Source organism: Zalophus californianus, chromosome 12, assembly GCF_009762305.2.
Source record: "Zalophus californianus isolate mZalCal1 chromosome 12, mZalCal1.pri.v2, whole genome shotgun sequence".
In the NCBI taxonomy this organism is placed as follows: domain Eukaryota; kingdom Metazoa; phylum Chordata; class Mammalia; order Carnivora; family Otariidae; genus Zalophus; species Zalophus californianus.
The window spans coordinates 30,794,028-30,808,874 of NC_045606.1; the positions used below are offsets into that span (position 1 = coordinate 30,794,028).

General features: G+C 39.4%; 1 protein-coding gene across 3 annotated transcripts in view; it reads right to left on the bottom strand.

The window, feature by feature from the left end:
* The window catches only part of ABCB1 (ATP binding cassette subfamily B member 1), a 107,515-nt gene that overhangs the window by 70,959 nt on the left and 21,709 nt on the right, over positions 1-14,847 (bottom strand). For all 3 annotated transcript variants that reach the window (XM_027573453.1, XM_027573455.1, XM_027573454.1), the window contains 3 exons: positions 5,806-5,857; positions 3,700-3,891; positions 3,124-3,295 (listed from right to left, as the gene is read on the bottom strand). In XM_027573453.1, the coding sequence (XP_027429254.1) occupies positions 3,124-3,295; positions 3,700-3,891; positions 5,806-5,857 (416 nt within the window). The remainder of the gene's footprint in view (positions 1-3,123; positions 3,296-3,699; positions 3,892-5,805; positions 5,858-14,847) is intronic.

Here is a 14,847-nt window from a genome sequence, read left to right on the forward strand (position 1 = left end):
CCCCCAGTTAGACTATCAACAAGAAAAGAGAAAGGACCCAAACAAATAAAATTACAAAGAAAGAAGAGAGACCACAACCAACACCACAGAAATACAAACAATTATAAGAGAATATTATGAGCACCTATATGCCAACAAATTGGGCACTCTGGAAGAAATGGAAAAATTCCTAGAAACATATCAACTACCAAAACTGAAACAGGAAGAAATAGAAAACTTGAACAGACCCATAACCAGCAAAGAAATTGAAGCAGTAATCAAAAATCCCCCAACAAACAAGAGTCCAGGGCCAGATGGCTTCCCAGGGGAATTCTACCAAATATTTAAAGAAGAGTTAATACCTATCCTTCTGAAACTGTTCCAAAATAATAGAAATGGAAGAAAACTTCCAAACTCATTCTATGAGGCCAGCATTACCTTGATTCCAAAACCAGACAAAGATCCCACTAAAAAGGAGAATTACAGACAAATATCCCTGATGAACATGGATATAAAAATTCTCAACAAGATATTAGCAAATCGAATTCAACAGTACATTGAAAGAATTATTCACCACAATCAAGTAGGATTTATTCCTGGGCTTCAGGGATGTTTCAATATCTGCAAATCAATCAATATAATACACCACATTAATAAAAGAAAGGATCCTTTCAATAGATGTAGAAAACACATTTGACAAAATACAACATCCTTTCTTGATAAAAACCCTCAGGAAAGTAGGGATTGAAGAACATGCCTCAACATCATAAAGGCCATATATGAAAGACCCCCAGCTAATATCATCATCAACGGGGAAAAACTGAGAGCTTTTCTCCTAAGGTCAGGAACACAACAAGGATGTCCACTCTCTCCACTGTTGTTCAACATAGTACTGGAAGTCCCAGCCACAGCAATCAGACAGCAAAAAGAAATAAAAGGCATCCAAATCGGCAAGGAAGAAGTCAGACTTACACTATTTGCAGACGACATGATACTCTATGTATAAAACCCAAAAGACTCCACCAAAAAATTGCTAGAGCTTATACACAAATTCAGCAAAGTTGCAGGATACAAAATCAACATACAGAAATCTGTTGCATTTCTATACACAAATAGTGAAGCAGTAGAAAGAGAAATCAAGGAATCAATTCCATTAACAATTGCACAAAAAAACCATTAGATACCTAGGAATAAACCTAAACAAAGAGGTAAAATATCTGTACACTGAAAACCATAGAACACTTATGAAAGAAACTGAAGAAGACACAAAGAAACGGAAAAACATTCCATGCTCATGGATTGGAAGAACAAATATTGTTAAAATATCTATATTACCCAAAGCAATCTACACATTGAATACAATCCTGATCAAAATACCAAAATACCACCAGCATTTTTTACAGAACTAGAACAAACAATCCTAAAATTTGTATGGAACCAGAAAAGACCCTGAGTAGCCAAAGGAAAGTTGAAAAAGAAAAGCAAAGCAGGAGGCATTATAATCCCAGACTTCAAGCTGTATTACAAAGCTGTAATCATCAAGACATATGGTACTGGCACAAAAACAGACACATAGATCAATGGAACAGAAGAGAGAACCCAGAAATGGACTCTCAACTCTAAGGTCAAGTAGTCCTCAACAAAGCAGGAAAGAATATCCAATGGAAAAAAGGCAGTCTCTTCCAACAAATGGTGCTAGGAAAATTGGACAGCCACATGCAGAAGAATGAAACTGAACCATTTTCTTACACCATACATAAAATTAGGCTCAAAATGGATGAAAAGACCCAAATGTGAGAAAGGAATTCATCAAAATCCTCGAGGAGAACACAGACAGCAAACTGTTTGATCTCGGCTGCAGCAACTTCGTATTGGACATGTCTCCAGAGGCAAGGGAAACAAAAGCAAAAATGAAGTACTGGGACTTCATCAAGATAAAAATCTTCTGCAAAGTGAAGGAAACAATCAACAAAACTAAAAGGCAACCAACAGAATGGGAGAAGACGTTTACAAATGACATATCAGATAAAAGACTAGTATCCAAAATCAATAAAGAACTCATGAAAATCAACACCCCAAAAATAAATAATCCAGCTAAGAAATGGGCAAAAGACATGAACAGACATTTCTCCAAAGACATAAATGGCTAAAAGACACATGGAAAAAATACTCAGCATCACTCATCATCAGGGAAATACAAATCAAAACCATAATGAGATACTACCAGTCGGAAGGGCTAAAATTAACAACTCAAGAAACAATAGACATTGGTGAGGATGTGGAGAAAAGGGAACCCTCTTACACTGTTGGTGGGAATGCAAGCTGGTGCAGCCACTCTGGAAAATAGTATGGAGGTTCCTCAAAAAGTTAAAAATAGAACTACCCTACAACCCAGCAATTACACTACTAGGTGTGTATCCAAAGGGTACAAAAATACTGATTCGAAGGGGCATATGCACCCCAATGTTTATAGAGCACTATCAACAACAGCCAAACTATAAAGAGCCCAAATGTCCATCTACTGATGAATGGATAAAGAATTGGTGTGTGTGTGTGTGTGTGTGTGTGTGTGTGTGTGTGTGTATACACACATACATATTGGAATATTACTCGACTGCCAAAAAGAATGAAATCTTGCCATTTGCAATGATGTGGATAGAGCTAGAGTGTATTATGCTAAGCAAAATAAGTCAGTCAGAGAAAGACAAATATCATATGATTTCACTCATATATGGAATTTTAAAAACAAAATAAATGAATATAGGGGAAGGGAAGGAAGAATAAAATAAAAAGAGAGGGAGACAAATCATAAGAGACTTAACTGTAGAGAAAAAACTGACGGTGGCTGGAGGGGAGGTAGGAGGGGGATGGGCTAAATGAGTGATGGGCATTAAGGAGGGCACTTGTGATGAGCATTGGGTGTTAATGTAAGTGACGAATCACTAAATTCTACTCCTGAAACCAATACTACACTATATGTTAACTAACTTGAATTTAAATAAAAAAATAAATAATAAAATAAAATAAAACCAAGTATCAAGTATAGAGTCTAGGTCATCATGTGATATAAAAACAGCCTTCCACCATGGGGGGGGCGGGTGAAGTGGGGACAGTATAAAGTCTGGATTTACATGCTTTACCCACCTTTGCCCAGATAGCAGCTGACAGTCCAAGAACAGGACTGATGGCCAAAATCACAAGGGTTAGCTTCCAACCACGTGTAAATCCCACTATAAAACCAATGAAAAACGTTGCCATTGACTGAAAGAATATTCCAATTTTGTCACCCATTCCTTCATTGATTTTGGAGACATCACTAAAAGAACAGACAGTGTTAGAAATAAACATGAGAATTATAAGAAGAGAACTGAATCCATTTAGCTGTTGTGTTCTGAGTGTGGGACAATTAGTTTATATCCAGGATTTTGCTCAGAAACTTCCTCAGAAAATGTCACATTGTTGCTCTCCCACACCACTCTCAGATGACTTTTGGGAGTTGGGCAGTTCTTCCTCATTCGTTGCTAATCATGCAAGTCCCCTCATGCCCTGCCAGGGTAGTGGGAACCAAAGGATGTGTAAGACATGGTTGCTGCTCAGAAGGAATTCAGTCTCATAATTACTTCTGAGCTATGCATTAATATCTCTGAACAGATCTGATAACATCTCTTTTAAGTAAGAATAAGAACTGTGTCCGAGTTAAACATAAATTGAGGTACTCACTCCGTGAGCCGGGTGTTAAGCTCCCCCACATCATGCACGTCAAACCAGCCAATCTCCTGTCGCATGATGGCGTGAAAAAACTGTTTCCTAATTCTGAGTATCTGTCTTCCAGCGGCCAGGCACCAGAAGGAGACCTGGATGTAAGCAGCAACCAGCACTCCAGCCCCGATCCCACTGTAATAATAGGCATACCTGCAAAGCAACGAGAACACTTCACAGACGCAGTTTTCTGATCACTGCAGCTTTCCCCCACAGACCATTCATACTTATGTTTTCAGTCACCTGGCTACCTTGCCATCCTTAAAATTAGAAGGAGTGGTGATAGGCAGAATTGGTGGTTGGCATCCAACTACGTCTACACCAATAGAGTGGGATGATTAGCAGTGTGGCTTCTGCTTTGGCTCAAATCCCAGCTCTTCACTTAACTGCTGTATCATCCTGGGCAAGCTGCTTCACCTTTCTAAAGCTCAGTCTTCTAACTTCTTATCTGCAGTGAAATGCGGGCAAGAGTAGTAAGGTAACAGTGCATGACATGAGCTTAGGCCAGTGCCCGGCACCTAGTAAGCCTCAGAGGATATGCCAGTTACTGTGAAAGACTCATTTGTGCCTTCAACATCACAGCATCAAGTAGGACCAACTGCTGTATTCCTGTCTACTTATATCGCCTTGGGGTCAGTTGATGAGCACTTTGAGGTGGTTACTGCACATTGGAGAATAGAAAGAAGCAACAGAACTTGTCAGAAAGTGGAACCAAGAGATGAAAATGGTCCCTTGGCCTTCTAGAAGAACACAAAAGCCAAATAAAAAGTTTTTTACATCATCTGCCAACTAGCCTTCGTGAGTTACCCTAAAATGCTTAATGAATCAAATAGCACACCTTTAAGTTTAAACTTGAACAATAAAAAGCTTGACCATCTTCTAAAACCACCCTTGATCATCTAGAAACAGTGAATTTATGTTTCTTTGCTCTGAATCTTTATATTTAAAAAAAGCAAACAAGTCTTGCACCTTACTAAGTGAATTCATTTTTAGGTTAAAGACAAACATTCTAAAATGAAATATGGGATTCCAATATTCCCAACTTTACAAGTTCACTACTTGCCACCTTCCAGTAAAAAGGCTGGTATGAGCCAAGCCATGCAGAAGCTATAAAAATGATTACATAATAACCAGAGAGTCATGGATATTACTGTTCACAAGGCGGTGTTCAACCCAGCAGGCATCTTGGTAAACACATCTCCCCGAAGCTATTCCTTGTGACTACAATGTATTCATCTGAGATGATGTAATAAGAATACTAAATTTTAGCTAATAGATAATTGAGTAATTATTATCCAAGCATTAATGATATAGCAAGAAATAGCTCAAAAGAAACCCCACTTAACAAGTAGAATGCTTGAGGAGTTAATGTATTCTAAACCATCAGTCCACATTAATTCAAACAAAATATATTTATATTTAAGCATTTGTAAGATGATTACAAGGCACTGTTTCATTTTTCCTCAATATAAAATAAAAAAACCTCTCCATAGGAATATTTACTTCTCATCTTTCAAAATATGATCGGGAGCCTCTATTTTCTTCAAACCTAACAGATAATTTACAGGATAATGTGGAATCATCACCTTCTGATTAACCAACTTGTACCTTTGGACATCTCTTATAAGGTATTTTGGGGAGCAAACTTCAAGATACATAAATCATTAACAAAAGCTTCCCAGGGTGAATTAAGGTCAGGGAGACTATATTTATTCTGGGATGTTTTGTTTCATTGTTTAGAATCTGATGCTGTGTTAAAGAGAAAATTGTGTTAACTGGTTTGAACTCCTCTAATTTCTCTGTTATGATATTCTATATTTACAATGCATATATAAATCTATAAATCTAATCTAGGCTTAACCTTAACTTGAGAACAGCTCATGCAGCAAATTCTTTTCTTAAAAAAATAAAAAATTTTATATTTTATCCTCCTAGAAAACTAACAGTGGTATTATTCTTAAAAGTCTGATTCTTTATTATAAAAATGCAAAATTTTATGCTACAAAAATACAATGCTACAATTGGATACAGAAAAGCTTAACAATAGTAAGGAAAATGTCTCATTACGTGGTCATTTCCTCCTCCAGAAGGTGGATGAAAGGTGCATCGTTCATAATACCTAGATCACCACAAAACAAACATATACCATTATGTCTCTCTGTTCTCCATTAAAAATAAGCATATAAAAATGAATCAAACTCGTGTCACTTAATAATTTACACAAAAATAGGTCAAACTGATGTTTTAACTATGTGAAAGCATTATGGCATCCATTCAAATGCTTCACTGTTGGTCAGGTGCAACCACACACACACTTAATTCAGTGAAGCTTTTTTGCAAGAAGAAATCCACATTTATTAAGAAGCAGTGCATCAGCCAGAATATTGGTGTCCATGAATTAAAATATTTTATGAAATACCACTCTAAGATGACATAGAGAAAACTCTTTCCTAGGGCTTCTATCCTGATAATTAAATATCAGTGCATACTTGACACTAAAGCACTTCTTAGCATTTAAAATCAACACTGCATTTTTCCAGCTTTTATTTCTACTTAAAAAATATAAAACACAAAAGTTTATATAATGAGCACCACCAAGCTCATCATGCAAGATTAGCAAATGTCAACATTTTTAGACAAGGTACATTAAAACTTCAACACCACCCATCCAACACACATACACACACACACACTCTACTGTTCAATATTTTGGTGTGGATTTTTTCAGTTTCTTTAACTGTATGCCTGTCTACTCACACATAAATGCACACACATGCTTGTTTTAAAAAACAAATCAGGGCGCCTGGGTGGCTCAGTCGGTTATTTGTCTGCCTTCGGCTCAGGTCATGATCCCAGGGTCCTGGGATCGAGTCCCACATCGGGCTCCCTGCTCAGCGGGGAGTCTGCTTCTCCCTCTGACCCTCTTCCCTCTTGTGCTCTCTGTCTCTCATTCTCTTTCTCAAATAAATAAATAATCTTTAAAAAATAAAATAAAATAAATCATGGCCCACAATCATTGGCCAATTTTCTGTCAATCTGTGTGTTTAAACGTGTATCTCCATTTTTTCAAAGTTGTATCTATTTCAGTTGTGTCCAGTGTTTTACTGTTACAGGCAATGCTGCATTAAACATACCCACACATGTATATTATATAGGAATGTATAGTATATATTTTTATAGGATAAATTATCATAATCAAGGTTGCTGGACCAATGAGGAAGCACACTTTAAATCTGATAGTCATTTCAAAAGTTAGGTCATAATATAAAGGGCCTCGTTCAGATGAGTCTGATTTTGACAGGCATGGGAAAGGGGAGGAAAAGTTTTTCTAGCAAAGGGAGCAATGTGGACAAAAGTCCACAGCATGTTTGAAAAGGGAGTAAGCCAGTTTGGCTGGGGTGTGGGTGTGTTGTATGGATGGGAGAAGGTGGGTAGGGGGCTAGAAAGATCTGGGCCCCACAGGTAAAGCATATAACACTAGTAGTCACTCAGCGGTTTGGGCAGAAGAGGACATAATTAGAGGCGGGGTCGAGGATGATGCAATGCACCTGGTAGCAATGTATAAGAGTAACTGGACTAAAACTGTGGAAAGAGCCAAGATGTCCATCGACAGATGAATGGATAAAGAAGATGTGGTATATATACACAATGGAATATTATGCAGCCATCAAAAGGAATGAGATCTTGCCATTTGCAACGACATGGATGGAACTGGAGGGTGTTATGCTGAGTGAAACAAGTCAATCAGAGAAAGACATGTATCATATGACCTCACTGATATGAGGAATTCTTAATCTCAGGAAACAAACTGAGGGTTGCTGGAGTGGGGGTGGGGGTGGGGGTGGGGTGGGAGGGATGGGGTGGCTGGGTGATAGACATTGGGGAGGGTATGTGCTATGGGGAGTGCTGTGAATTGTGCAAAACTGTTGAATCACAGATCTGTACCTCTGAAACAAATAATGCAATATATGTTAAGGAAAAAAAAAAGAAGATAGCAGGAGGGGAAGAATGCACGGGGGGAAATCGGAGGGGGAGATGAACCATGAGAGACGATGGACTCTGAAAAACAAATTGAGGGTTCTAGAGGGGAGGGGGGTGGGGGATGGGTTAGCCTGGTGATGGGCACGTTCTGCGTGGAGCACTGGGTGTTATGCACAAACAATGAATCATGGAACACTGCATCAAAAACTAATGATGTAATGCATGGTGATTAACATAACAATAAAAATTTAAAGGGGGGGGAAAAGAGTAACTGGACTAGAGAGAGACTGAGCGATGTGAGCTATCGCAATTACATAAGCACAGAGGGTCTAAATGAGAAAAGAAAAGAAGGAAAGTACCCATAAGATTCAGAGAAGAAGTTATAGGTTCTAGGAACTGCTGAAACAATCAGGATCTAGGCATCTGGAGCGTGGTGGTATCATGGTGGGAAATAAGTCAGCAAAAAAAATAAAATAAAATAAAAGCAGGTCTGGTCAGATGTGAGAAGATTATTGGTTCAGTTTTGAAGATTTTTATTCTGTGGTATCCGGAACATTCAATTGAAGATGTCCAATAACTACTTAGACTATAGTGCTCCTGTTCTGGAGAGAGTTCTGATCTGAATGATTTTGGGGTCATGTGCTGGAGGCCAGAGCTAAACTCAGGAAAGAAAAAAAGCCATCTCTCCTTACATGCAAAGACAGGGTAGGGGGTAAGGAGAAGAGGGTGAGCAAGCACAGAACCCTGAGAAATTTACATTTAGGGGTAATACAGAAAGTAAGGAAGTAATAAAAAGATGCAGAGGCAACCACACAAAGCATGTAGCAGAGAACCTGGATTGCTCCATATTGCCTTTGGCAAGGCAATAATAACGTGTCTGGACTGATTTTTTAGATGAGTTATGAGATTGCTTCTGCTCTGTATTTTCAAGAATAAAATATTAAATAGCTAGCTGGGTGAGGATTTTTCTCCGCATGAGTCTTAGAAGATCCCTCATAAAGGATTTTCAATTTTATCTATCTAGCCAGGAAATGTTCCTAACTGGTATTAATTGTTGCTAGCTTGTATTACTCCCAAAGCAAGACAAATTTCCAAATCTAACTCGAAGTCTGTTTTCTATTCATTGCTACTACCAGTTTTCTCAATTCTAGAGGTAAGGAACCAAGAGAATTTAAAGAAATGTTCTTTGGTAATGGTGGCTTCTAGGTCCATAGTCACTTTAGACTGTTTGAAAAGTAAGAAATTATGTTAAAGGTCAAAATTGACTCCTTTAAAAGTTTTTGTACAATACATGTATTTATTGTACAAAAACATAAAGGAGTCAATGTACACTGTATGTACAATACAGGAGAGAATATATGTGTGTATATATGTATCTCTACATGTATGTGCATACACATACATAGATTCAGTCATCAGACTCAAACTTTAGCACCAAGTGCCTTTCACTTGTGCTTCAGTAGTGTCAAACTGTACCAGTTAGAATAACAATGGAGCATTCAGATCATCTGACAGAGATAATCTCTACTGACCAATGAAATAAAAATGTCTGGACTCCCTCCAACCAACTTTTCTTTTCCTCCAATCAATTCTTGTTAATTAAAAGCTCTCTGGCCCCAGAGATTTTTCCTGCCTCTATGAGCTTCTCACAAAAGGCTCATCCTTAGGCATGCCTTCACAAGATCAAAACTTTTCTAAAATAGGTTTATTTTGGAGAGAACGAGCAAGCATGTGCATGAGTGGAGGGACGGGCAGAGGGAGAGAATCTTCAAGCGGACTCCCCACTGAGTGCAGAGCCTGACACGGGCCTAGATCACATGACCCTGAGATCATGACCCAAGCCGAAACCAAGAGTTGGACGCTCAACAAACTGAGCCACCTAGGTGCCCCACAAAATCAAAACTTTAAAGCTGAAATAACCCGAGAGATCCGATAGTCCAGTGACTTTTTACTTGTATGGATCTCAAGGGTTACTGCCCAAACCAATAGTTATAAAGAAGAATGTTTAAATAGTATCCAAATATAATACTGTTTTTCAGTGGGAAAAGCCAGAAACTCTCTATATAACGTGTGTGTGTGTGTGTGTGTGTACACCTAACAATATCAACCAAACAATGAGCACAGGAAAGCCAAATATATAAGTGCACCTTTTGTTTTAATAAAATACTTGCTTAGATTCCTGACCACTTTCTCCTTCTCTGGCTTCCAGAACCTCCTTCTCCTGGTTCCTCCATGACTGTGATCCTTTTTAGTGTCATTCACTGGTTCCTTGTGTTCTCCCTCTCCCTACCAGCTGGTGTTTCCCAGAATACCGTGCGCACTCCTCAGCCACTTCCACAGCTTTAGGGATTCCCATATCTGGACTGGAGCTACTCAAATCCTCTCCTTCCTCAGGGTCAGTGCTCTGGTTCTGGGCCCCATCATCCCTTTCCTCTACTCTAATGAGAGCTAACTGGTTTTTCTACCCAATCAGGTCACTGTCATCAGATTTTATTTTTGCAAACAAAAATATAATCATATTGGGGCACCTGGGTGGCTCAGTCAGTTAAGTGTCTGATACTTGATTTGGGCTCAGGTCATGATCTCAGGGTTGTGGGATGGAGCCCCGTATTAGGCTCCACAATGGGCATGGAGTCTGCTTAAAATGCTCTTCCTCCCTCTCTCTCTGCCCCTACCCCCTCATGCTCTCTCTCTCAAAATATATATATATTGCTTCCATTAATAGCCTTCAGTGACAGTTGCTGCATCAAAGATAAAGTCCAAAATCCGTAACATGTCATATTAGCACCTTTTCAGTCCTGCCACAATATATCCCTGCCAGGATAACATTTTTGAAAGGTCAACAAATGATTTTCCAAACATTTTCTTTACCCCCACACCTTTCTCATTTCAGTACTAGGGCACTGTGCAGTCACTGTCTGGAGGGAGGTCTGCTGCAGCAAAAAAAAAAAAAAAAAATAGTGCCTAAGTTTTTTCTTAGTTTCTGTGCTCCTGAAAACTTTACCCTTGGGGACTGGAGAGTATACAGAGCATGACAAAGTATTTTGATTAAATGTCATGAGGCTGAGCTCCACCCTTTTAGACTAAAGAATATTTTCCACATATTGAGAAGAGATTCAGTAGAGAAGTGATGACAGCTTCCTTCCTCCAAGCTTTTATTCATTCTCTTCTCTCTACCTGGAATGCCTTTTACCACATTTTTTTCTTCTGATAATGATTCCTTCTCCATGAATAAGCTCAAATATGACCTCCTCTCAAATGGCTTACCCTTAGTACAGTGACTCATCTTGTCACAGAACTCCAGAGTAACTGACACGATTCAATTTACTAAGTCAATGCTAGAAGTATGGGGCTCGATATCTATCTCCTCCTCCCACTGCCACTGGCAATGAGCCCCTGCAGAACTGGACTGTCTTGGCCATCTTTGTCTCCTCAGTACACAGCCTCTGCCCTAACTGCCGTAACCTAGCCTGTCCCAAAGGTTTGCAAGTAGTTTCACAGACCCACCACACATGTAGACCATTGCCCAAAATATTCCATCCAATCATTCTATTTTCTATTTAAGTATCTCATATAAGATTAAAAAGAAATACACTAGGGCGCCTGGGTGGCTCAGTCGTTAAGTGTCTGCCTTCAGCTCGGGTCATGATCCCAGGGTCCTGGGATCGAGCCCCGCATAGGGCTCCCTGCTCGGCGGGAGGCCTGCTTCTCCCTCTCCCTCTCTCCCTGCTTGTGTTCCCTCTCTTGCTGTCTCTCTCTCTCTCTGTCAAATAAATAAATAAATAAATAAATAAATAAATAAATAAATAAAATCTTTTTAAAAAATTAAAAAAAAAAAGAGAGAGAGAGAGAGATGCACTAAACCAGTACCTTACTACAAGCAAGACTTCAAAGAAACTGTAACTGAACAGTGCCCACCACCATGACTAAAGACTCCATATCATTTAGGGATCACATTACATTGCATTTTTATCTGACCCAAATATCTCAATATGTTCAATAATTTTACCTACCGAACACTTAAGAACAGTATGAATAAAAAGTATGAGACATAAATACACTTGCGATTTCCTAAGTGGTAAAAGGAGATTGTGTCTTAAGGGTGATTTTCAGACCATCTCCCACAGAGCTTTTCACATTAGGCACTGCTTCAGACACTGGGGACACAACCTAGCACGAGAAAGCCATTTTGTTCTAATCTTGGTGGATTTCTGCGCAAGCAGGAAATGCTTTTACTTTCAGGCCCAAACCTCATGCGACGGGGCACCACTGCTGAAATTTCTAAGATGGCTCTTCCCATGAACTTCCTCTTTTCCCCTCTATGCCTTTCTTCCCACTTGATAAGCTGTAATCAAAAAGTAATCCAATAAATCAACAAGGGAATTTTTGAGTAATAAATCTTGTCGAAGCAAGCAGCAAGGCTAGAGTGACTTTCAGGTGGGTTGGGGACAAGAGCTCTTTCTGAGGGAGAAGTGAATGATAAGAAGCCCTTACAGAGAGATGGGCAGTTTCTGCAACACCCCAAGCCAGGAAGGAGCCGGGAGTGCTCAGAGAACAGACAGAAGTCTGCTGCGAGTGGGCTGTGCTGAGTAGGTAATAAGCAACGAGACTGATGGGCAGGAGGGGGTGGGGTCACATGAGCCATACTGGCCAGTGTAAGGAATTTCTATTTATTCCATGCAACAGAAAACCACTGGGAGAGCTGTGACCTGACTTGGGTTTGTAAAAGCTCACTGTGACAGTGTGTGGAGAACTGGATGTAGCCGGGTAACAGTGGAGTTAGGAAGTAAAGAGTCATGTAGGCAACAACGAGACTGGCTCGGTGCATAGGTTGCAGCCAGAGATATGTGTGGTGGGCTCTACGTGGAGTGAGCTCAGCACTGTGGCCAGGTGGTAGCAGAACATTTAGCAGAGATCCTGGCTCGGAGCTCCCTCCGCCTCTTTCGACCAAGGAAGCCTGTCCATGAAAACAGAAGTTCCATGAGAGACATTATATACCCAGCGGCGGTGGGGGCGTGGTATGATGAAAGAAGAGTTAGTAAACCACAGAGTGAGATGATCCACAAGGTGTATCCTCGCTCAAGAACAGCAGGAGTCCAATTCTTTCAGTCTTCATGTACAGGAAGCTCCGCCAACCACGTGCAAGAGGAATTTGGGCCTTTTACCTAGATGATCAATCCCTCTGGCATTGGCCCAGGCTAGAGCCTGCCACGCAGTGAGGTTGGGCTCACTGCAGGTGACAGATGACTACAGAAGCCATATTCTCCTCAGGTGTGCTGTTTTCACACCCCTGGCCTGAATAGCTATACCTCATGGCCGCCCTGCTTGGCGTTCCCTATAAACAAATCTAGAGGATGGCATCTTAGGCAGAGAAAAGACCAAGAGAAAGATTGTCTGCCACAATTTTAGGCCAAGTTTGAAACCACTACTAGTAGAGTGGACAAAATATCAGATTAAAAGGCAGCTCTGACAACTGGCAAGCAATTCCATTACGGCTACATTGCTTCAACTTCCTTGGCCTTGCCTTCTACATCTATAAAATAATGGGTTTGGGCCAAGTTCTAGGCCTCTTTTCACCTACAAAATCCCATGATTCAATCTTTCATTAGGTTCATCCCATTTCTTAGGTATCTAAAATAGGTCAATTATTATCTGTGTATCTTTTTTTATGCTGTCTTTATTATATATTGTAGAGATGACATCATAGCTAATCTACTTTTTGGCTTGAAAAAGCATTCTCCTAATAATAACCAAAAAAAAAAAAAAAAAAAAAAAAAAAAAACCTGGCTACATTATACTACTATTCTAGAAAAACTACCCATATCTTTAGTGTTAATACAAACTTCAAAGACTGCCACACTGACCAGTATACTTCCAAATATGTTGTCAATATTGGATAATCAATTTTCCAGAAATTTATGTCTAAGAATTTTTCCAGTGTAATGGTTAGGGGCAGAGGAAAGCCGTGAACAAATGCAAGACAACAGATCCATTATGGAAATTTTTATGAAATACTTAGAATTCAAATATTATCTATGATTCTATTTTGGAGCATACACATTCTATTTTGGAGCATACAAATGTGGCCTTGAGGGCACACATGGCAATGTTTTCTTTGTGTACACCAGTCTTGAAACACACACTCAAGATCTGTACATGATTTATACACTAATAGTTTAAGCAGCAAAATACAGATATTATTTTGAGGATAATTTTACAGATAGTTTTATGTTCATCATGGGTTTTAGAGCAGGGAAATGGAAATGATAAATATAATGATAAAAATGAAAATAAATTCTTTCCACTTTTCTGCTTTTTGTCTGAATTATGAAATTGTACTAGATTTTGAGTGACTCACATTTTCTCTATTCCTCAGCCCACAATGTGGTAGGAGACTAAACAGAGCCAACCATAATATAGTTATGGAGAAAGGAAAAAAAACCATCAGTGTGGATGTATCATAAATGGAAGCATTAGAGACAATAAATAATCAAGTGTTTATTGAAAGAGTACCTCTGGCTGATAACCACCACAAGACATGGAAAATATCCTTAATGTCCCTTATTTTCTGGACCAGCATGTCATCTTCAGTGTCTTCCTTTCTGGGTGTCCCTCTGTTTTCTTTGGTGCCTGGGTTTGGGACCAGTCTACCTGGGCTGGAATCCTCATTACCAACTCCATGACCAGAGGCAGTTTAAATTTACTCAACCCTCTGGACCCCTGTCCTAATCTGTCAAGAATAAAGGAGTCAATACATGTAACGTACTAAGAACAGCACATCTTAAATGCTCAATAAACGTTAGCTTTAGTTATTGCAAACGACTGAGTCTTTTCTCAAGGCTTAAGGCTCCTGCTCTTTCTACTTTTCTCTACATCCTATCCCAGGAGGTTTAAGATCCCTTTCACTAAAATATTGCCAATTCTCTAGTCCTTTTCTTAGGCCAAGATTCGGTCTTACTTCTTCAAATGCCTGGCTGTCATTTACACTTGCACCCAACCTGTCGCCTTCAACACAGCATGTCTAAAATCACATTTGTCTTTATCTGGGCTCATTTCCAGAGAGTTGTCAGTCTCCCGAGGAAGATGAAAACTCACAGAATACCACATAAATTCAGCAGTGGTTAAGTG